This window comes from Trachypithecus francoisi, unplaced genomic scaffold (genome assembly GCF_009764315.1).
Source record: "Trachypithecus francoisi isolate TF-2019V2 unplaced genomic scaffold, Tfra_2.0 Lachesis_group0, whole genome shotgun sequence".
Lineage (NCBI taxonomy): Eukaryota > Metazoa > Chordata > Mammalia > Primates > Cercopithecidae > Trachypithecus > Trachypithecus francoisi.
Window position 1 is genome coordinate 25044943 of NW_022681453.1, and position 24301 is coordinate 25069243.

General features: G+C 41.8%; 1 protein-coding gene across 4 annotated transcripts in view; it reads right to left on the reverse strand.

The window, feature by feature from the left end:
- Positions 1-24301, reverse strand: part of ARHGEF3 (Rho guanine nucleotide exchange factor 3) — a 346977-nt gene that overhangs the window by 148573 nt on the left and 174103 nt on the right. For all 4 annotated transcript variants that reach the window (XM_033210186.1, XM_033210191.1, XM_033210187.1 and 1 more), the window contains one exon: positions 11807-11869. In XM_033210186.1, coding sequence (XP_033066077.1) covers positions 11807-11869 — 63 coding nt within the window. The remainder of the gene's footprint in view (positions 1-11806; positions 11870-24301) is intronic.

Consider the following 24301-nt stretch of genomic DNA (forward strand, 5'->3'; position numbering starts at 1 on the left):
GCAAGTTGAAAATTAAAATAGAAACAATGACAACATGTCCTCAAAAAGCCATCACAAACTAATTTTTACATATCTATTTATCTATCTATCTAACTCTATCTAAATATCAGGAAGGAGACAGTAAACTGATTAATATACCTGAGGAGGTAAGTGGGACTGGGCATGGTGGAGCCACTGTTAGCTCTCTATCTGCTGTTTGATTTTTAAATGATAAGACTGTATACAGTGTTACTTGTATAATTAAAAATAAAATCGTTTTTCTCTTTAAAATATTCACTTTATATTTTATGCTAAAGAATTTGACAGTAAATTAAAGATATCAAGACATTTCACCCCTAAACACTTCCATATTCATCTCTAAAAAATAAAACATCTTTCTATCCCCAAATTATTTTTTCAACAGTAGAAGAAGCAGAAAAGATTTTCTACTAAAATACTGAGGTGGCTCAAGTTATCTATTTCAAAAAGCAATGTGTAGATGGGCAGATGAAGCATAAAAAATTAAAAACTAAAAACAAAAACAAACAAACATTTAAAAAAGCAATGTGAAGGACCAGTAAGCTAAACTGTTCTCAAGGAAAAATCTAAACACCAAGTGCTGAGAACTGATTTCATGACTATGACATGGTCTTCCTAAAAACAACTTATATAATGTTTTACATTTTTACCTTTACTAACACTAACAATCTCATATACCAACAGGTCAAAATCTATTATACTTGTATTTTTTGCAGTCATTTGTATTACAAATGTAATGTAATAGAAAAGCTTATCATAACAGATTGTCTTAAGCAGAGATTCATAATCTAGAATTCTCACACCCTCAAGGGTTCACTGAATAAAATTGAGGGCATCTTCAAGCTTGGATGGCAAAATGAGATACATCTTTATTTTCACCAATGATTGAAATGTAGTATTTCTTTCCAGTATGAATGGCGACTACACATCACAGAAGCATTCTCAGACCTGTGACTGTCAACATAGAAATCACCATATTTTCAAATGACAGTGTAGTTGGTGTAGGTATTTCAAAATATCATTTATTCTTATTATTATCATATCACTGAAGGTGTATTAGTTATTAGACTTGTTGCCAGATGTTACTTAATGCATTAAGAAGCACATGCTCTAACCACAAATTTGTTTTTAAACATTTTCATAACTATATTTCAACATAACTGGTTTGCTGTAACCTTGTGAATTTTGCTCTGGGCATATATAAACAGTCTTTGTGAGGAAAGGGGTATTCACAGGTTTTGCAAAATACCAAAGCTCAGGAATCCCTAGAACTTAATCTCCTCATCCCCACAATTCCATTCTCCCAATCTAAGGACTATCCACAATACAGTGTATGCTCTTCCATACTTCTTCCTTTATATAGATAAATGCATATAAACATATAGGAGCATAACATATATAGCATGTGTTCTGTAACTGCATTTTACACTTATATTCTCAATGCATTTACAAGTCTATATAATTTGGATATTCATGCTGTTTCCAGTTTTGGCTATCATAAACAATGCTGTAAAAAAAATCCTTATATACCTCTTTTCATATACTCTTTTTTTTTTTTTTTTAAGATGGAGTCTCGCTATGTCGCCAGGCTGGAGTGCAGTGGCATGGTCTCGGCTCACTGCAATCTCCCAATCCCTGGTTTAAGCGATTCTCCTGCCTCAGCCTCCCGAGTATCTGGGATTGCAGGCATGCATCCCCACACCCAGCCAATTTTTGTATTTTTAGTACAGACGAGGTTTCACCATGTTGGCCAGGCTGGTCTTGAACTCCTGACCTTGTAGTCCACCCACCTTAGCCTCCCAAAGTGCTGGGATTACAGGCGTAAGCCACTGTGCCTGACCTCATATACTGCTTTTTAAAATTACATCATCAATTCTATTTATGGAGTATTTGTACTAATAACAAAGACCCCTGAACTTAACAATAAAGTTGATTTTGTATAACAAAATCAATAGCAACAATAGTTTTTTTTGTTTTTTTTGTGTGTGTGTGTGTGCTCATGATAGGCCAGGTACTAAGTACTTTACATAAATTAACTTTTTATTTTATTTTATTTGTTTGTTTTTAAATAAAGACAGGATATTGCTCCGACACCTAGGCTGCAGTGCAGTGGCATGATCTTAGCTCACTGCAATCTCTGCCTCCTGGGCTCAGGTGATCCTCCCACCTCAGCCTCCCAAGTAGCTAGGACTACAGGTGCATGCCACCACACTCAGCTAAGTTTTAAATTTATTATTTTTTTAAAACATCAAACAAGTTTTACTTTTGTGCTATGTGTTTTTTTGTTTTGTTTTGTTTTTTAAGTTCAGGAGTACATGTGCTGGTTTGTTACATAGGTAAACATATGTCATGGGGGTTTGTTATACAGATTATTTCATCACCCAAATATTAAGCCTAGTACCCATTAGTTATTTTTCCTGATCCTGTCCCTCCTCCCTTCTCCCACCCTCCACTCTCTGAAAGCCCAAGTGTATGTTGTTCCCCTCTATGTGTCCATGTGTTCTCATTATTTAGCTCCCACTTATAAGTGAGAACATATAGTATTTGGTTTTCTGTTCCTGCGTTAGTTTGCCAAAGATAATGGCTCCATCCATGTCCCTACAAAGGATATGACCTCATTCTTTTTTAATGGCTATATAAATTTTTTTTGTAGAGAAGAGGTCTCACTATATTGCCCAGGCTGTTCTCGAACTCCTGGGCTCAAGCAATCCTCCAGCCTCAGCCTTCCAAAGTGTTGGGATTATAGGTGTGAGCCACCTCACCTGGCACGAATTAACTCATTTTTATCCTTACAACTTTAAGGCAGGGCATTGTTACAGTTTCAGTTTTACAGGTGAGGAAACTGAGATACAGAATGATGTTCACTCTCTAACTTCCTGAAGTTTGTAATTCTGGTGATAAATTCCAACAAACAGGTGTTCTGGGGCACAAGCACCCTCATCTAACAAGGGCCCCATCAAGGTCACTTTGAGGGGGAATGAGAAAAGGTGAATACACTGACTTGTACTTTGTTATATCATCCACATCTGAGAGTGTGTCCTGAAGCTCCTTGGAATTTCTTTGTCACTGTGCTTTTCAAGAAGTGAGTCAAAGATAAAAGATCACAGCAACTATCATCTACCACCTAATCTATGAGGCCAAAGGCAAGATGCAGTGTGTCTATGTGAACACTCAAAGCACAAGTAAATTTGCCATCAGAGGTGGCAGCATCAGAACAACCATTGGACCAAACATAGGGGGTCTGCTACCTTAGCCCAAACAGTTTCACAGACAGCAAGAACAGACTATAAATTCCAACAAAGAAAAATGCCAACAAGTTAAATATAAGCATGTGCTAATGAAGACCCAATCTCAGCTAGATGCCTGGTCTCCTTGGTGATAAGAGCATTATTAACCTCTCCCACATAATTCATCAAGGCCCCATGCTGGCCAGGACAACGCTAATCTCCCCAGTTAGCAAGTTCCAGAACAGACCAAGAGAAACAAAACCACAGAAATGGTATCTTTTTAAATTATCTGGACTCTGCTGAGCAGAGATAAAATAAATCTCGCAGCTATTCCGTGCCTGGTTTAACATATCCTGGCAATGAAACACCATTTAGCTTAACTGAGACAGGAAAGCTTTTTTTCCCCTCTTCTATATCAATGCTTGTGCTTTGGGCATGCACACGACAGCATAAATAACTGGAGTGCACAGTTAATGGAAATTTGGGGATGCCTGTCATAAACCTCAAAGCAACTTTGTCAATAAGACTAGCTAAAAGCACTAAACATCATCCAGCACTGAAAGCCAGGGAGCCAAAAGCTTTCTTCTCCTCTCCTGTCCTGGAGGTGGTGTGGGGAGGCTATGAAATCAAACCATCCTGGGCTTAAATTTACAAATGGCTAGAGTAGCATGGCTGTGAGAGACTCATTAGATACATAATGACAAGAGCAGCTACTGTTGATTTAGTGCTTACTATGTGATGGGCACTGTGCTATTATACATTTTATTATTTAATCCTCATGTTACTGTGACTTTGAACCAATTGTTTATCTCTCTGACTCTCAGTTATCTCATCTGCAAAAAGGGTATGATACATTCCATTGTCACAGGACCATACCACTGTGAGAATTTAATGAGGTATTTGGAAAGCACAGAGCATATGAATACTTAATTCATATTAGCATGCTATAGTATGCTATTTACTAATATAATAGCTATAATTAGCACTGTGATTGGGAGGGCAGGCCTGAGACTCAGATCCAAAAGCTATGGTATTTGCTAGCTGTAAGGCCTCAGGCAAGTTTATAACTTCTATCCACTCCGTTTGCCTCATCTCTAAAGGGATAACATGAGGATTAAATAATAAAATGTATAATAGCACAGTGCCCATCACATAGTAAGCACTAAATCAACAGTAGCTGCTCTTCTCACTATGTATCTAATGAGTCTCTCACAGCCATGCTATGTAAGAAAGGACTCTAGCCATTTGGTCCCTTCCTCCCTGAAATTCTGATTAATATTAATCCCAGGAAAACCATGCTAGTAAGAATAATACTGAGCATCTCAGAATACCCATATAAGTACCTCAATCTGAGACTCATTCATTCATTCATTCATTCACCCATCCCAGACATATTTATGGAGCATCTATGATGGACACTATGTATTTGCTTTGAGGGAATTCACAAGCTATTGGTGAACTTATAAACAGATCACTTCTATACCATGTACTACAAAAAAAATCAGGAATAGCCTTTTGTACACCCGAGTGAATGAAGTCCAAAAGACTTCCTGGCCGGGCGCAGTGGCTCAAGCCTGTAATCCCAGCACTTTGGGAGGCCGAGACGAGCGGATCACGAGGTCAGGAGATCGAGACCATCCTGGCTAACACGGTGAAACCCTGTCTCTACTAAAAATACAAAAAAAAAAAACTAGCCGGGCGAGGTGGCGGGCGCCTGTAGTCCCAGCTACTCGGGAGGCTGAGGCAGGAGAATGGCGTAAACCCGGGAGGCGGAGCTTGCAGCGAGCTGAGATCTGGCCACTGCACTCCAGTCCGGGCGACAGAGCGAGACTCCACCTAAAAAAAAAAAAAAAAAAAAAAGACTTCCTGGCATCACACATCTGAGAAAAATATGTTCATCTCATCTTCTGCCTTAAATTTTTAAAATTCTATCCCAACCCTCCTTTTTTTTGAAATGCTACTGACTTTTTAACATTTATCTGTCCCTTTCTTTCAATTATTCATACAACAGAAGAAACTTCAAGCATACCTTCATTCAGTGTTTACTCGGCACCTGCTATGGGCAAGGCCCTGTGCCAAGTGTTGGGGATGTAACAAGAGTAGAACACAGCCCTCCCTGTGAAGGGCTCACAGCCTGCCTCTGAAGGTGAAATGGAAGCAGGCACCACAATGCTGGGTGATAAAGACTAGGACGGGGACACAAGCTTGTGAGCATGGGGTAGTGGTGGTAGGGAATGGCTGCAGGGAGAGGTACAAAGGAATCCTGCAAAGTCTAGGGGCCTCTTAGAGGAGAGCTAGATAAGAAGGGTAAGGGAGCACGAGCCAGGTGAAATGCGGGGAGAAGAAGGAACAGCAGGCATTCCACACATGGGAGAATAGCGAGTGCAGAGGCCCAGGGACAAGATGGAGCATGATGAGTTTGAGAAACTGAAAGAAACCCAGCATGGTTGGCCTGCATGTGTAAAAGGTGGAAGGGAGTGGTTCAGGAGGTAGGCAGGCACCAGATGGTGCAAGGCTTTGGAAGCACAGTCTGGGAACTTGGAGGTAGCATGACATCTTGGAAAGATGCCCCTGGCTGATGCTTAGAGGGCAGACTACAAAGAGGCAGGGAGGCCAGTGAGGAGGCCACAGAGATGCTGAATACTGCTCGACCTCAATGAGGGTCTTGCAGTCATGTTAGTGAGCTCCAGAAGAGCCTCCTCCACTGTTGGCAGACCATAGCTCAGCTCTTCCTCAACTACTCCCCTTAGGAAGAGAGGGAAGGGGTGAGATGCAAACATTTGCCATGTGGATTTCTGTGTAGATTTCTCAAAAGGGACAGAAGAATCCCAATACAAGGATCTCAAAAGCACTGAGAGCTGTGAGCACATTCTTCCCAAGTATTCCTTGCCAGGAGCTTAAACAGGGCTCATCTTGATGGTTGCAAATCAGCAAAATAAAAATGCAGGAAGAATGTGAACTCCAATCCTATCTCACCTCAAGTGATGGTCCAGCCACGTGCTCCCATGGGAAAGCTCCAACAGCATAGAAAAGATGCCCCACCACCAGCTCCATCCCCACCAGCTCCATCCCCACCAGTCAAGAGAGGAGTGTGGGCCCTGTCAGGGGCTCTCCTAAAGGGTGGCAGGATGGGTGGAGGGGGGAAGCAAATGTCCCACCTCAAGTCACAGTCTTAGCAAGGGACTGGCCATGTAGTGGGAAGAGAGAAGGACCAGGGAAAGCTGAAAACAATCTCCCACGCCTGTGAGATTCCACACAAGATACTCAACAGCTCTAAACTTCATTTGTACTTCACTGCCAGAAGCAGAGGATAAACCTGTTCACAGATTGTAAAAATATTCATACTCTTTTAGCCAGGAATTTCATATCTCAAACTTTATCCTACTGATAAAAGAGATTACACAAACATGTTCCTGGATGCCCATTAGCATTACTTATAATAGTGAAAAGTTGGAACTTATCTAAATACCCAGTAAAGGGTCGGTGGAATAGATTTAAATGAACCCATTTGATAAAGTACTCTATTGTTATTAAAAATAATATTCTTACAGAATATTTCATAATATGATGACATGTTCTTAATATAGTATGTGAAAAATTCATGAATAAATTAATTTGTACTATAACCCCTTTCTTTTCTTTTCTTTTTCTTTTTCTTTTTTTTGAGATAGGGTCTTACTCTGTCACCCAGCCTGGAGTACAGCAGCACATTAACAGCTCACTGCAGCAACCTCCCAGTCTCAATCAATCCTCCCACTTCAGCTTCCCAAGTAGCGGGGACTACAGGCATGCATCACCATACCTGGCTAATTTTTAAATTTTTTTGTAGAAACAGGGTCTCCCTGTGTCGCCCAGACTGGTCTTGAACTTCTGGGCTCAAGTGATCCTCTCACCTCAGTCTCCCAAAGTGCTGGGATTATAGGCCTACTGTGTGTGCCTGCCCCATGTCAATTTTTAAAAACTATGTATGCTTATATAAATTTTAAAAGCATATATATATGTTATTTAGGGATACACGTCCATAGCAAATTTATGGACATGCAAAGCAGAAACAAACATCAAACTCCACAAAGCAAAGGTTTTGCAAGGGTCTTTGGCATCATTGTTAAAGGCGTATTTCTTCAGTTGCATTGGTAGCTACGTGGGGTTTTCTATTCTCTTTATACCATTTGTATGTCTGAAATATTTCATAATGAAAAAAATATAAAGGTTTGTATATAATGACAGGAAGGAAATTCATCAAAATGTAGCTATGGCTTTGAGGTGGGATTGTCAAACTATTGTTCACATTTTCCAGTTTTTCTAGAGAACATATATTCCTTTTTATTTTTATATTACTTTATCATTGGAGGCTATTTTTATTTCCATCCAGAGCTCATTTGTTTTATGAGAAAGAATGTGTGGTGCTGAGCTGTATTCTGCAGCAGGAGCTCTGGCACCAAGGGCCTTTCCTGTGGTGACATGAGCTACATCGTCTCTCGCCCATTAGAATTTAAACTAGAAAAGTGCTGTGGGGGAGGCAAGCTCCCTGAAACCATCCTACTCATATCCTCTGACGTAGAGGAGATTCGTAGGTGGCTGCTGGGAGCCTTCTCCACTCGGCAGATTGCTCTCAAAAGTGTACGTTGCTTTTTATTTTCCCTCAGAAATAATTTGTGTTCTAACCCACCAGGAAGTTGGGGGCCCAGTCAGGGGATTGGGTGAGGCGGTGAGGCGGTGGGAAAAAATAGTGACCGATTATATCATCAACTAACATTGACTCTCCAGTCAGAATTCATTTTTCACCAAGTGCTGGGAGTGGAGAGTCAGAAAACAATTATTTGGAGATACGTCACCCATCACCGAGCTTTAAGACCCTTCCAGTTTCCTCTGTAACAGAAACCCTTAACATGGGGTCTTGACTGGGATCCATGAATCCCCTGAAATCACACATCAATCTTGTAAAATTTCCTGTGCTATCACCAGATTCCCAAAAGAGTAAGTGATGCATCCCTCCAAACAATCGAGGATCCCTGTTCTGTAAGAAAAACGTCAGTCATCCTGAAGGGTGTCTGAGTGATGATAACATCAAACATTCTATAGGGCCACGGAACCAGGCTGCACAGTAAAAGGTGAGTGGCCGGCGGGCAAGCAAGCACAGTTTCATCTGTATTTACGGTCACGCTCCATCTTTCTCATTATCGCCCGAGTTCCGCCACCTGTCAGATCAGCGGTGGAGACTTTAGATTCTCATAGGAGCACACACCCTATTGTGAACTACGCATGCAAGGGATCTAGGTTTTGGTCCCTTATGAGATTCTAATGCCTGATGATCTGTCACTACCTCTTGTTACTCCCAGATGGGACTGTGTAGTTGCAGGAAAGCAAGCTCAGGGCTCCCACTGATTCTACATTATGATGAGTTATGTAACTATTTCATTATGTATTACAATGTAATAATAATAGAAATAAAGTACACAATAAATGTAAAGTGCTTGAATCATCCTGAAACCATCCCCTACCCCACCCGGTCAGTGGAAAACTGTCTTCCATGAAACTGGCCCCTGGTGTCAAAAAGGTTGGGGACTGCTGCTATAGGGCACTTACTTTTTAATCAAATGGGGATTTAGTCTATCTTAATATTTCTCAACTTTAAGTCCTAGAGATATTTCTTTAGAAGAGGTATACATTAGGCGAGTTCACTGTTTTGTTTTGTTTTTTAACCCATTAACAGTATTTATCAAGAATCTACTGTGTATCTAGCATTGAGCTGGGACTCAATGAAAACTTGACTATGATCCCCAAAGACCTGTTCCCTCATCTAGCAATTTCTTGTTCAAAGCACATATCTGGCAAATGTCTTACGACTTATTAAATGGAATAAAAATTGAAAGTTACTCATATTACTTTCCCAAACCCTCGCATCCTCTGGTATGAGTCATCCAATGGGACCCACCTTTTTTTTTTTTTTGAAGATACTTTCCACTACACATAGAAACAGTCCGAAAAAAACTCTTCAGTAATACTGCCAGTTAGCTCAGGGATACTGACTCTATTGGATATCATCATTTAAATGCACAAAGATAAAGTTCCTTTGAGTAGCCTGCAGAGGCCATTTACTTATTAGAGCAATTAATTTATTGGATTCAGATATTCATTTCACCATTGTTGCCTTAATGGCAAAACATCTTCTCCTGTGTGGCTCTATCTACCATTTAATTCCATTCAACTCATCTCTCCAGAGTGCCTACTGGGAGAAAGTTACTTAAATTTAAGTCACACTCCCTCCATGGCCACATCTGGATCTGTCACACCCTCTATCATCTCTATATGACTCTAATGGTCAGTGGAATCTGCAAAACAGCAGTTTTCATGTTCCTACAACAGTTTCTAGAATTCTTCCAACTTCTGCAATAAATGGAGGAAACTCAGCCCTGTTTGCCAAGATTCAGGAAAAATGCCAGGTAAATCAGAAATGAGTCTGTCTAGAGTTGAGTCCCTAAGCATAGGGATCGGCCATGGTGGTGGTAATGCAGTAGATTCATCTTCTATACAAGTCTCTTTACTGTGACAAAACATAATATATGAGAAAAAGAAAAAAGAAAACATCATCCGTAGCTGCACAAGGAGAAAAGAAGCCAAATTATCCACAGGCTTGTGACCTTGATGGGAAGTCAAGGCTATTGATGACAATCAAGACAAAAATCAAATCATAATTCATAGTTGTAAACAGTCCTTTAATACAATGTTAGTGGCTCTTTGATAGAAAGCATCTAGAGACATGCTTTCCTGAAAAATGGGTATCAATAATATACTTGGGGAAAAATGTAAGACAAGGCATAATCTTAGAAGTGACCTGGATTGAAGTCTTGCCTGAGTCATTACACCTCGAGGGCTTCCACTTCTTTATTTGCAAAGTGAAGGGACTGGAATACATACATGGTGGCTAAGGGCTCTGTAAATTCTGACAGTCTTTAAATTCTGAAAATCTTTAAATTCTAAAAGTAAACTTCCACAAAATTAAAAAGATTCAAACACACAAAAAAATCTTGCTGCTGCTAAGAGAAATTCCATAGACTTCACTTGTCAATAATAAAATATTCAATGAGTAAAGTAAAACCCAGAGGAACATCATCTTTTTGTTCTGTTCACCATGGCAACCTAGTAAACTGGCCCAACTCCGTCAATCTGAGGGTCTAAAGACTGAAACAAACAAACACGATATGGTAAAATAGATGCTGAAGTACATTAATTAGTGCCAGTTCAAGCTCACTCCATCATGGCTGCTTGCACCACAGAAAACTCTGCAGTAATTAAAAATAGCTTTAAAAACATTGTTCACACTGGTAAATAATGTTATCAGTTGAGTACCTGACAATCCATATCTAATGAGTTTCCTTTTCACAATGGTTTTAGAAGGCCTGATCCCAAACCTTTTTTCTTTTTCTTTTTTAACAAATGAAGAAACAGAGGTTCAGAGAAAGGAAATGACTCATCCAAGGTACACTGTTAATTATAGGTAGAGCTAGAACCATGACTCAATTCTTTATTCCCAGCTTGGAAGGCTTCTCATCTCATAAGAGTAGCTTTCATGGTCTCCATAGAGGCGAGCGAGCAGGGCCTAATGTTAGATGGATCCACAGAGCACGGTGGTTAAACCACAGGGACATGCAGATGATGAGTTGACAAGGTGAGCCCAGGGAGGGCCTGAATTCCTACTCCACCTCCCAGGCCCTGGATAATGAGGGCATCAGAGGCCAAGGTAGGCTTTCCAATTGCACCAGTGGGGAGACAAGGTGGCCACACAAAGAAAGCTATGAAATTAAGCATTCAAGGACATGTTCTGAAACAAAGCCCAGGAAGCTTTTCCACCTTGATCATCACCAACAGTCAACTACCAAGACACTTGAGCATCTTCTACAAACTTCTGATTAAAAAAAAAACACAATGAGGCAAATATTTAGTGGGTGCTCAGTATGTACAGGTAATGTGTTTAGTATTCTCACTTTTATTGTTTTATTTGACCCCCTCCCAAATTTTGTCAGGTTAAGTCTTTTCATCCCTATTTTCCAGACGAGGAAACAGGTAAGGAAAGGTGTCACACAGATGGTAAGTACAGAATCTGGACTCAAACTAAGATCTGCTGATTCAAAGCCACTCACTCCACTATGCTGCTGGAGTCTTCTTCTGGCCTTTGGCCCATCCGGCTGCCTGAGCTGGGCCAAGCCACTAACTGCCCTCCAAAGGGGGACAAACATCTCTTCCATCTTCTGGAACCAGCCTCTAAAAGAGCACACTCGTATTTATCTAGATTCTACCCAAATGTACTGAGTTCACAGTTCATTTTATGAGAGAAAAGACATAGGCAATAAACAACTTAGCCTGGAAGTTTAAGTTGGCCACACAGTTTTCTCCAGTGAAATAAAATGTTTTTCACTTAAAAAAAAATTTTCCCCCAGGTCACAACTTCCATAGTCAGATCCTGGAAGCCCACTTCAAGCACACAGCATATTATTAACAAATAATCTTCAGAGAAGAGAGATGCTCTTGGCGCCAGTGGGGGTAGAAAGGACTGTACTTACACTTATGTCGAGACTGCAAAGGCTAACAGCATCTTCATCTTGGGTGCTCTGTTTCCGTTTTCGCTGCAAAACAAATGAAAAAACAAAGTTCAAAAGTAAGTAGGGGTTATGGCTTTGATTAAGGCAAGAAAAAAGCAATCAAATAGCACATGCAATCCTTATCATTTCCACCATGTTACCCAAAACTTGTAACCAAACTATGTAAATGAACACTTCTTTTTTCTTTTTTGGAGATAGAGTCTCTGTCGCATAGGCTGGAGTGCAGTGGTGTGATCTTGGCTCACTGCAACCTCTGCCTCCTGGCTTCAAGTGATTCTCCTGCCTCAGCCTCCTGAGTAGCTGGGATTACAGGCACATGCCACCACACCTGGCTAATTTTTGTATTTTTAGTAGAGACAGGGTTTCACCATGTTGGTCAGGCTGGTCTTGAACTCCTGACCTTGTGATCCACCCGCCTCGGCCTCCCAAAGTGCTAGGATTACAGGCGTGAGCCACCGCGCCCGGCCTGTAAATGAACACTTCTAAGACAGCCTAAGAAGTTATGAGAAACTATTAAGCTCTAGGACAATTGGTTTGTGTTACTATTTTTATGTGTGCTGTTATAGTTTGTTTCTCTTTGAGTTTCATTTTTTTCTAAATGTCTCCATATATCAAGGCGCAGAAATTTAGATACAAAGTTCAGATTATGACTAACTGGGAAGAGGAGATTAGATTGGAAAGAAAATCTAATTCACTTGAAGACATTCCATTTTTAGAGCTGCTTTGTACTTAATTTAAACTTTGCTCTAAACCATATCCAGGGTCCTAATGTAATCACAGAACCCTAATGTTGGAAAGAAACTCAGACATCTTCTCCAACTTTCCTGCTTTACAGCCATATGATTTTTAAAAAGTCATTACTGGGACTGAAGATAACTACATTTGAAATGAATTTGTAAATTTATGACCACGGCAGTCTGCCAAGTTAGGTGTGAAAAAGTATGTTTTTCTTTCTTTTCTCTTTTTTCTTTTGAGACAGGGTCTCCCTCTGTTGCCGAGGCTGGAGTGCAGTGGTGTGAACACAGCACGCTGCAGTCTTGACCTCTTGGGCTCAAACAAGTATCTTGCCTCAGTCTCCCAAGTAGCTGGGACCTCAGGAGCACACTCCAACACCAGGCTAATTTTAGTTTTTGTAGAGAGGGGGTCTTTGAGACCCAGGCTGGTCTCAAACTCCTGGGCTCAAGTGATCCTCCTGCCTTGGCCTCCCAAAATGCTGAGATTATAGGAGTGAACCATTGAGCCTGGCCTTTTTCTTTTCATAAGAAGAAAATAAATTTAATCTACAAGTTACAAAAAAGCTCATCAAAGATACATTCACCTCTCTTCTGCACACCCAGCTCAACCAACCAGTCAAGTGTTTCTTCAGTCCCTAACCTGTGACTTGCTAGGTCTTCTGATGTTACTTAGAAGAAAGCTACCAGAAGACCAGAATCACCAGCACAGGGTTACAGGAGAGTTTGAAGATATCTGTAGTATTCAATCCCAAAATAAGTCAGCCTCCTCCTCCTCTAGTGGAACCCTGAGCTTGAACAAAGGCAGAGGCTGGAAAGCAAACAGAAACACTCTTTTCTATATTACTGTAATTGTTCTATTATTTTTTTCCCTTCAATTTAACAAAGGTTTGTTGAGCATCTACTATGTGCCAGGCCCCGTGTTTGCTCCCAGGAATGCAAATGTCAGCAATTCCCAAGGTTAAGGACCTCACACTCATGTAGGAGAGACAGGCCTATTATGATGAACTATAATGCAGTAAGAGCCAAACATCCTAGAGAAAGTCACTTTGATTCTCTGAGTCACCTTTTCTCAACTCTAAGGTGTGAGCAGGGGTGGTGGTGATGGCATTAGCTTCTATTCTCAAAGGAAGAGGAGTAAATATAGTAATGCATTTTAGAGCTTAGTAGAGTGCCTAGTACACAGTAGGTGCTCAAAACATGGGTTGGAGGGCTCTGGGAGGACAGTGAGGGAGGTCTTCCCAGAGGATGAGGCATTTGAATAGGCCTAAAAGATGAATAAGAGTTTGTCAGACAAAGATGGGGAAGAGACTGGGGCCTCTTTTTGCTAAGCAGCTACCTAGATATTTAAAATCCCAAAGTTCCACATGGTCCTATCCAGAGCAGTGGCATTCTAAATCTATACATTTTTCCACTGAAACAGTGGTGCAGCGTGCAGCAGAATCACCTGAGGAATGATTCAGAGATGCTGATGCCAGGAGCCATCCCCAGGAAAGCTTAATCAGTCATTTGGGAGGGTGCCCAGCAATCTGCATTAACAAGCTCATCCAGTGACTTTTAGGAAGTCAGAGAGTCCACTCAGGGTCCTTGAGGGAAGCCTCGAGAAGATGCTGATCACAACTCCGGGCACAGCTGCCATTTTTGAGGATGCTTCATGTTTGTACAGGGGCCTGATCCTTATTGATTCACCATCCAGGTACAATTAAAAACAGGACTTCAGTGCCAGTGAAACCAATTCACCAGCTTATATTTATATGGTGACTTTTTGAGCCAGATATGGTATGGGATAATTTCCATCCTACAGGTTAATAAACTGAGGTCAGGAGAGAGAAGCAATTTGCTCAAAGTTACATGGTTACAGCATAACACTCTGAATCCAGGATTCTAATTTCTAGGGCAAAGCCTTTTACACACACTATTCAAAGGGTTGGTGGCAAATAGGTTACATCTCACTTGCCAGAATGCCTGATAGTGTCTGCTTCGAGCACTGTATTGAGGGCTGCACAGCATAGCAAGCCAGAGAATGCTGTGATCACAATCAGCAACATGTGTTGGGCAATGAATTGGGGCATGGCAGCATGGGTATCCTGCTGTCTAGAGTAACCCCATGCCCTTCCTGAGCTCTACTTCTCCTGCCTTGGGAAGCTACAGGATTATACCCAGGATCTTGGGAGGTATCAGGAGGAGGTTAAGACTCTGGGATGTTATCTGTAGAGTAGAAATAATGCCTTCCAGGTTAGGCTGTTGTGAGGATCACAGATGTTGGGCAACAACAAGACCTGGCACATAGTAGGTGCACAGTAAGTGGCAGCTCCTGTTATGAATTGCCCAGACCATAGGCTACACCGATACACACTGCAACCTGGTATTACCAGATTATTGAGGTTTATGGTGCTACAGCTTCATTCCTTGAGCTCAATGATTTTGTCAACCTGACATGTTGACAGTAGCCTAGAGGCAAACTGATGCAGCAGAGGGAATAATCAGAGAAGCTCCTGTCCTCACAGGCATCACAGGCATGCAGCCCTCTCCAGACCAATTCAACACACAACCCAGCTTTGGAGTCAAGCCTCATGAGCTCCCCCGACCCAGTTCCTGCCAGATAGTGCCACCTGCTCCAAGTGTCAAATCCAGAAGACAAATGGCCTCCAATGGTCTTTTTAATTCAGCCATAGACAGTTAATCTGGGATAGAATGATCTCCTTAAGGAACCCACACATTTTATAAAATAAAAACTGCATGAAAAATTCATGAAAATGAATTTTCTTTTCAATTGGCTTACATAGGGAGGTGACTGACCAGTGCTAGCAACAAAAAAGTAGCCTGAAGTTTAAACTCTGGGCTCAGAACCAAAATTTCACAAACCATCACTTAGTCAATTGTTCATTTGCTCTGTGTCCACTGAGCACTTTGGACAGGCAAAGCCCCATTCTGGGTCCTTGGATATAGCAGTGGATGAGCCAGGCATGTTCCCTGCCCACTAATTTGGAGTAAAAACAAAACAAAGACATTACAGATTGTGATCTCTGTTATGAATAAGTCAGATAAGGTGCTAAGACAGAGGCTAGCAGGGCAGACCCATTTTAGAAAGATAATTTTATTTAACTGTTTTCTGGGTTTTGGTTGACCTCTTCATGAGACATAAGCCCATGAAGGCAGGACTTGGTCAGTCATGCTCACAGTCCCAGAGCCTGGGACAATCCCTGCTACATAGCCAGCTTCCCTTAAAAGAGCATTTCTGGATTTTGTTGATGCTCTTGGTCCTCCTCCCTTTGCTTGTCCTCTTCACCAATTGCCCAACTCCAGAGGGTCACAGGAAGAGAGAACAGAAAGGACCTGGTGAAGAAGGGCATACAGAAGGAAAAGCCACATACAGACATTTCACGTTCTACCCAGGAACTGGGATTTCCAGAATATTGGGATGTTGACCTCATGCCAGTGATCTACAGAGTAGCTCATGGAAGAAATTACCAGTTGGAAATAAGTCATGGAGACATAAACAAATGAGCATCTCAGAAAGCAGAGAGTGCAACAGGATATGGCACTCACTTTGAACTTCACTGGAGCTATTAATAATAATAATTCAGACTAATAATAATGGAAACTTTAGCCTATTGAACACTCACTACATGTCAGGCACAGAGCTAAATCCTTACATGCATGATCTCATTCGATCCCCATAACTACCCCATGAGGTAGGTAGACAATGGTATTATCTCCATTCTACAGAGTAGGAGATGAAGCTCAAAAAGGGGCAGGAATTTGTCCAGGGTTTCATGATTAGCAAGTAGCAGAGCCTGGATTCAAATCTGGGTCTATCCTACTTCAAACTATGTGCTTCCCCACCATGCTGTCCTGTCCCAGAGTCTGGGATGGCACATCAGACCTGCACAGAAGGTCTAGGAAGGTGTTGAGCATGAGGAATATGGCAAGAAAATAACCTTTATTCTACTAGAGAGACTGGTCTTCAAGACCACAGCACACATTGTTTAGACCAAATCAATTCTGTGATCCTTTCTAGTTTTAAGAGCTATCAGTGTCTGCTATCAGGTAGCAGGCACTGGCGGCAAGCACTGGTGGCAAATAGGTTATGTCTCACTTGCCATCCAGAATGTCTGGTAGTGTCTGTTTGGAGTACTGTATTGAGAAGGACTGCACAGCATAGCAAGCCAGAGAATGTTGTGATCACAATCAGCAACATGTGCTGGGGAACGAATTGGGGCACAGCAGCAGGGCGTCCTGCTGCCTAGAATAACCCCATGCCCTTCCTGAGTTCTGCTTCTCCTGCCTTGGGAGGCTACCGTATTATACCTGGGATCTTGGGAGGTATCAGGAGGAGGTTGAGACTCTGGGATGTTATCTGTAGAGTAGAAATAATGCCTTCCAGGTTAGGCTGTTGTGAGGATCATAGATGTTGGGTGACAAGACCCAGCACATAGTAGGTGTACAGTAAGTGGTAGCTCCTGTTATGAATTGCCCAAAGGAAGTAAAAAATGCCATTTTACTTCCTCTGCATCAAAAACCACTGATCAGTTACCTGGGGGCATTCCCAGGCAGGAAGGGCACTGTGTGTGAACTGTGAATTTGCACACTTGGTCTGACAGGTTCCCAGCCAATTTGAGGAGCCAAGGACCCACCCTGTTATTCTTGTCAAATTTACTGAAGCAAATGCACAGTCCACTTCCCTTTCAACTATGAAAACAAAGCACCTTGGGTGAGCCCAATAATTGTGCTGTAGTCTCTGCTCTCTGATTTCAGCACATAACTTTAACCCCTCAGTGCCCTGTGCTGAGCAGTAGATCAGTGAATAATTTCTGAATGGGTGACTAAAAGAAAGAATAAAGGAGACCAGTGTTTTTGAGGTGACACCTTTTCCTTTCATTAACCACCTGGTGGCAATAGGGCAGCCAAAATTAAATCAAAAACCTCAAAAGTGAAGGTCACTGAAGGCTGAAATTCTTCAACCTCAAATCTCCTTGGAGACAAAACTTGCCCATTCAAGCTAAGATTCTTGTTTTTCAAATAAGAGCTTTTTTTTTTTCTTACCAGTGGGGGCATTTATTTTCCTTAAAATGCATAGACATGTTAAAAGAAATTACAGCTGTTTAGACATTGGTCCAAGTGGGACAATGGCCATTTCTACTCCTATGAAAAGGAATGTCAGATCTGTTCAAGGATGAGGCACATCCCGGACCAATGAATCTATCTATGTACTGCCCTAGGAAACAGCCTGGGGACTCAGTCTCTGTGCTTTAAGAGCAAGTAATCCAAGATTGGTAACACCTCAGATGGAAAGGAAACAGCCAGATGAACCAAACCCTAAATGAACTTAATGGGCACGTGACCCCTTGGTCTCAATGCCACGTGCCTATATGGGGGCGGGGAGAAAGGCAGTTACAGAGAATTTGTGGGAACAACAGACCTGCATGTAGTCTCTAGGTCCTTAGCCTTGCAGGTTATATATTTGCTATAGACACTTTCTAGAAGTGCTCAGGTGCTGAAAAAATCCTCTCATGCTTCTTTAAAAAGCGACCAGGGGGCCAGGCATGGTAGCTCAAGCCTGTAATCCCAGCACATTGGGAGGCCGAGGCAGGTGGATCACCTGCGGTCAGGAGTTCGAGACAACAGATTCTCAGAAGAACTGGCCATGGTCCAAGCCTGAATAGTGTATCCTTACCTGGCTTAGCTTCCACCCTCTCCAGACCTCCTTTGAGGTTTTGAGAGAATCACCAGGTACCTTCCAATACAAAACAGACGCTGGAATTGGGCACCTACTATGAGCCAAGGACTATACTCTCAGTTTAGTGGATGGTGCCATTTAAGCTTCTCCTCAGCCCGGTTTAAGTAAGGCTTATGGTGTTCATTTTAACAGAGAAGGACACTGAAGCTCAGGAAGGCTTCAGTAACTTGCTCAAGGTCACAAAGTAAGTAAGTGCTGGAGAGAGGATTTTCTCGAGGCCACCCTGACTGCCAAACCACTGACGTCTCTGCATATGATGCTATTTCTCTTTGTACATTGTTTAAAACAATCTGCGTTTCCTTTAAATTAATACATAAAAATAATGTAAAATACATTTAAATATTTGTTTAATGGCCGTGGTGGCTCACGCTTGTAATCCCAGCACTTTGGGAGGCCAAGGTGGGCAGATCACCTGAGTTCAGGAGTTTGAGACCAGCCTGGCCAACATGGTGAAACCCCATCGCTACTAAAAATACACAAGTTAACCGAGTGTGGTGGCGTGCACTTGTAATCCCAGCTACCCAGGAGGCTGAGGCAGGAGAATCGCTGGAACCCAGGAAGCAGAGGCTGCAGTGAGCCGAGATTGAACCACCGCACTCCAGCCTGGGTGACAGAGCAAGACTCCTTCTCTAAATAAATAAATAAATAATTGTTTAAAACCATATGTGTTTTAAAACAATATAAAAAGACCCACAAGGCATTTACCCACATACCTCAAAGAAACTAAGAGTATAAATGAGACAGTTCAAAATCCAGCTCCACCTTTGCTACTTGGTGTGACCTTGGGCAAATTACTTCTCTATTCCTTCATTCACTCAACAAATATTTACTGAGCATTTACTATGTGCCAGGCAGGTTCTAGGTATATGGGATACGTCACTGTCTATATAAAGCAGTTCTATAAGCTTCAGTTTTCTCCATCATGGGGTTATTTCAAGTATTAAAGGAAATAAAATATTTCAAACAGAGCCAGACATATGGCAAGAGATTTAAAAAATGTATTATTGCTACTGTGGTTATTATCGTAATTATTATTACTACTACTGTCACTGCTGGCATAATTATTTTGTTGTTATTTGATGTTGAGAGTCAGGCAGAGAGGGTATTAGAGATGGGGGGGATACTGCAGAATGATGGGCAGGAGACCTGGTATGCTGCCTGACTCTCTCCAACTACCCATGTCCCAGAGGACTATCCACAAACACTCTCTGGATACCTTCAGTCACATTTGCACTGTGTCGTTCCCACTTCTTTCACAGAGACAAGGGCTACTGCAAGCCTGACTTAATTTTAAATGGCCATGATTGAATTGATTAGTGTCAGAACAACCCTGTTATTTAATCACTGGGCTTTTCTATTTAATAACCAGGTGACCAGAGCAGCAAAAACGTACTGATTGAGAGAGTGCAGCTCCTGACTTGGCAGCAAATAGTCCCTGATTAGTCATTTGTAATTATTAAATTCAAACCAGATCTTGAACCTTTTTGATTTATTTCTTTGCTGGCAAACAGCTTTGGTGGTTTCAGAGGCTTTGATGCCTTGCCTTTCATCTGCTCTTTCTTTGGGGAAAGATTAGCAAAAGGATTTTGTGTTCTTGTACTTGCCCTTAGCTGGAACTCGACTTGCTAAATTCACGTTTTAGCAGGGAGAGGATCCACATTTTGTTTTTCTCCAGTCTGAAGCTCCAGAAGTGAATGAGAGAATTGAGAGAGGGAGCCCCAACTCCATTTTTAAAAATTAAAAAAAAAAAAAAAAGAAAAAATAGAGACAAGATCTCCCTATGTTTTGCAGGCTGGTCTCAAACTTCTGAGCTCAAGCAATCCTCTCACCTCCACCTACCAAAGTGCTGCGATTATAGGTGTGAGCCACCATGCCTGGGCCCTACTCCATTTTTAATACACTGCTTTTTTTTTTCTTTTCCTTGTTTTTAAAACATCTTCTTTTTTCCAGCATCCAGTAACCCCGGACCTTTTTTCTAGGGTCTCTTCAGTGTGCTCACAGGGTGGAGAAATGGGAAATCATGATGTTTTCTGAGCTATTGGGAACTAAATGTTAACAAATATAATATGCAATTATGTGTTCAGATGCCACTAACTATAGGTTGAAGATGTTAGGTAGGCTCTAAAGTTAGTGTTTGTGAGTTTACATCTTAGTTAAGCCATTTATTTGTTGTGGAACCTTAAGCGCATCACTTTACCTCTCTGCACCTTAGTTTCCTCATCTATAAAATGGGAACACTAAAATACCTCTCTTCTAAGGTTGCTGTGAGAGTTAAATAGATCAATGTGGGTAAAGAGCTTAGCACAATGCCTGGCCCTCAGCAACTACTCAAGTATTAACTTTTTTTTTCTTTCTTTCTTTTAAGACGGAGTCTCGCTCTGTTGCCCAGGCTGGAGTGCAGTGGCGTGATCTCGGCTCACTGCAAGCTCTGACCCCCGGGTTCATGCCATTGTCCTGCCTTAGCCTCCCCAGTAGCTGGGACTACAGGCGCCTGCCACCACGCCCAGGTAATTTTTTTGTATTTTTAGTAGAGACGGGGTTTCACAGTGTTCACCAGGATGGTCTTGATCTCCTGACCTCATGATCCGCCCACCTTAGCCTCCCAAAGTGCTGGGATTACAGGTGTGAGCCACTGTGCCCGGCCTCAAGTATTAACTATTAATGGTAATAGTAGCAACAGCAGCAGTAACAGCAAATGAGAACAGGCACTGGGGGCGAAAATCATGGGGAAAATACTTAAAATGTCTAAAAGTCTACTCATTAACTTGATGTTGGTAAACTAGGAAAAGTCCCTATTATGAGTTTAGCCATGGAACACCTGGCCCTTAACTTGTTTGGAGGTACAGATGAGACAGTCTTAGCCAAGGAAAGGTCCTCTTCTCCCACAAGAAGGAAGACATGTCCAACCAAACAAGTGGGAGGAGGGAGGAGACCTAGCCAGCCTGCCAGTGCCACTGCCAACCCAATAGCTAACAAGCAGCAGGATTCACTCTGTCATTCAACAAACATTTACAAACTGCTTTTCCCTCCAAAACACTCAAGGCCAGGGGAGTAGGAGAAAAGACATAAAACTCATCTATCCAGGACAGAGGGCTGCCACATATATTTTCCAGAAAAATTGTCCCAGAAAAAAAAAAATATGGGCATCAATCTAAGGTGGGAGAAGGAGTCCATATTCACAAGGATTTTCAACAGTGGGATGTGACACAAAGCACAAAATTGCATTAACCAGAGTACTTTTTACTAGGCCTTCTAAATGACTGTAATTACTATTTTCTACTGGTTCTCAGGTATGCTGAATTGGACTCACTGCAATTCTTGGTTTGTAATATGCTATGGTGCTTCCTGGGCCCTCCTTTATATGTTTACTCACTTATTTTTTAAACACTATAATAAAACCCTACTTATTAAAATTCTTCACTGATGGAATGATTTCAAGCCATTATCAACAAAAAATATTATCCATATATATGCAGTTTAGGGAGTGTCCAAATCATTGTTTAATTTCTAGAAAATTAATCCATGTAAACAATCAGCTTAGTTTGTCTAACTGCATAATTCAAATTCAAAGTGCTCATCATCCACAATAATACTGGGAACCTGAATTTACAAAGGGAACTGCCAGTTTTTCGCTCACTTGGCTTGTGTTCCTGCTTTCTTCTACCTAGAAATGCTCCTGGTGCTGGTAATATCTTATCAGCCACAACACCCCATGGGTTCATGAGCAGTTCCCCAAATGCCAACAGGCAGGCCTTTAACCCTACGGAGAGCAGGGCGCAAGGCTCCCTTTCAATCACTGGTGTCTGGAACATCTACCCCTTGGGGCAATTTGCCGCACAAAGCAGAGACAAAAAATGCTAGAGAAATGGGCTGCTTTTGTCAAGCTGTCCTCTAAAGGACACTCCTTTAAATAAACAGAAGGTTCCCTTGTACAACCACTTGGTGTTATCTACCATATGAGAACTCACAACTTCAATTGCCAAAATTCCATTTCTTTATTGTATATTCTGGATGCTTAAGGTAGTCCTTTCCCTTTGCTAGGATTTTTTATTTTATTTTATTTTATTTTATTTTGAGACAGGGTCTCACTCTGCCACCCAGGCTGGAGTGCAGTGACATGATCACAGCTCACTGCAGCCTTTAACTCCTGAGCTCAAGGGATCCTCCCACCTTAGCCTCCCAAGTAGCTAGGATTACAGGCATGTGCACTATGCCCAGCTAATTATTTTATTGTTTTGTAGAGATGGGGTCTGTCTTTGTTGCCCAGGCTGGTCTTGAACTCCTGGGCTCAAGTGATCCTCCTCCCTTGGCCTGCCAAAGTGCTGCGATTACAGGCATGAGCCACCATGTCCAGCCCCTTTGCTGGGATTTGTAACAACTGTCTATTAAGAATCCACTGCCAGCAGGCATAGTGGCTCATGCCTGTGATCTCAGCACTTTGGGAGTTTGAGATGGGCGGATCACCTGAGGTCAGGAGTTCAAGACCAGCCTGGCCAACATGGTGAAACCCCATCTCTACTAAAAATACAAAAATTAGCCAGGCATGGCAGCATGCCCCTGTAGTCCCAGCTACTCAGGAGGCTGAGGCAGGAGAATCACTTGAACCTGAGAGGCAGGGGCTGCAGTGAGCCGAGATTGTGCCACTGCACTCCAGCCTGGGTGACAGAGCAAGACTCTGTCTCAAAAACAAACAAACAAAAAATTCACTGCCTCGCTGGGTGCTTTACATGTATTATAACCAATCCTTATAGTACAAAGAAATTATTACATATAAAGAAACTGAGATTTAAAGAGTTTAAATGACTTGACTAAGGCTGCTCTAGAAGTATCAGAACTGGTCACTCGTATAGCAGATACAGCAGGCTGACAACTGTTTCCTGGGCAATCACTGTTTCCCTGCATACCGTGTGGAAAGCACACAAATCAGCTTTCCACAGGTCAGAAATGCCGGAGAGTTAATGCCACTGGGATCAGCTTTCAATCTGTGAGGGACTGGGGCTGGCAGATAAATAACCCAGCTTCTGACAGTTTGGTGGGACAACTCTGAGGTATGATCTCAGTCTTGCACATTGGAATCACCTGGGTCCACTCAACTGTGTTCTTCCTGAGAACAGACACTGTGTCTCTTTTGTTAACCAATGTATCTACAGCATTTGCACAGTGTCTGACACATGGCAGGTGCTTAATAAAGTATTGTTGAATGAATGAAACTAAACAGTGAAATTAATTTATCTGAGTATCCTACTGTTCCTGTGTTTCTATTGTCAAAATTCAGAAATATTGTGGGCCCCAGAATAAAAAATGATATTTTATGTACAGTATTTCTTGGCATTTTAGTTCTCCTGAAAAGAAATTTTAGGCCAGGTGTTGTGGCTCAAGCCTGTAATCTCAGCACTTTGGGAGGCCAGGCTGGGAGAACTGCTTGAACCCAGGAGTTTGAGACCAGTTTGGGTGACATGGCAAGACTCTCTCTACCTCTTTTTTAATTATAAAAAAGAAAAACAAAAAAAAAGAATTTCTATGGATTTGCCATTTTACCGGCAAATGAGTTCATTTGTTCACATATAGCAGTTGTTGAACATTCTCTGTGTGCTCGGTTAAGCCTTAGAAATGTCCAGGAAAGTCCTAAAAAAGAATTCTACTCTTAGTAAAACACTGATTTCCTGGGAAATGGATTAAATGCTGGATAAACATGCTTTGATTCTGCAAAAGCCAGGTCTCCGTTTCAGACTTCAGGATAAAAGTGATTGGGATGAACTTTGAAGCAAGGATTCTGGATTAGAAAATTTAGCCCAAAGTACTTTCCCCCATTCCTGCAGCCCATTTGTGGCTCACCACAACTTTTGCTTTTTACTCAGAACTTGACAGAACATGACAGTGTCACTAAAGAAGGCGAGCCCTGAATACCTGCATGTCCCTAGTGTTTAGGGGCCCCCTACTTCCCTCCCTGTAATTTGGGGTTGTGGTGAACCCCTCCTCCACTTT